This window comes from Colobus angolensis, unplaced genomic scaffold (genome assembly GCF_000951035.1).
Source record: "Colobus angolensis palliatus isolate OR3802 unplaced genomic scaffold, Cang.pa_1.0 Scaffold406, whole genome shotgun sequence".
Classification (NCBI taxonomy): domain Eukaryota; kingdom Metazoa; phylum Chordata; class Mammalia; order Primates; family Cercopithecidae; genus Colobus; species Colobus angolensis.
The window spans coordinates 255,780-256,280 of NW_012117444.1; the positions used below are offsets into that span (position 1 = coordinate 255,780).

The 501-nt window shown below is 53.3% G+C and overlaps 1 protein-coding gene across 1 annotated transcript in view; it reads left to right on the top strand.

Moving 5' to 3' along the window:
* The window catches only part of LOC105521719 (myosin-11-like), a 15,229-nt gene that overhangs the window by 7,998 nt on the left and 6,730 nt on the right, over positions 1-501 (top strand). Inside the window, exon 5 of the mRNA XM_011956009.1 lies at positions 153-326. Coding sequence (XP_011811399.1) covers positions 153-326 — 174 coding nt within the window. The remainder of the gene's footprint in view (positions 1-152; positions 327-501) is intronic.

Here is a 501-nt window from a genome sequence, read left to right on the forward strand (position 1 = left end):
AGCATGGGGGTCATAAACTCATCTTTATATGTGAGCAAATACAGTATCAGATCTTGGTGGATGCCCATGCGTTGTGTATAGTTGGCCAGCTCTTCACGGAATGCCCGAGGTTGGGTGTCCTCTGTGATTCAAGCTCTACTTATCTCCCACAGAACAACCCTCCAGGTGTGCTGGCCCTGCTGGACGAGGAGTGCTGGTTCCCCAAAGCCACAGACAAGTCTTTCGTGGAGAAGCTGTGCACGGAGCAGGGCAGCCACCCCAAGTTCCAGAAGCCCAAGCAGCTCAAGGACAAGACCGAGTTCTCCATCATCCATTATGCTGGGAAGGTATCAGCCACAGGGCCCAGGGGACTCTGTCTCAGGGGAGCCCCAGTGGGTGCTCAGCGCAGAGATAGTCTGAGAGTGGCGGCTGCCTGGAAACTGCAAAGGCATCTGCTACTAAGCAAATCCCAACCAAGTCCTATTCGTAATTTGTCTATGCATCTGTAAGGCATCAGCTGCA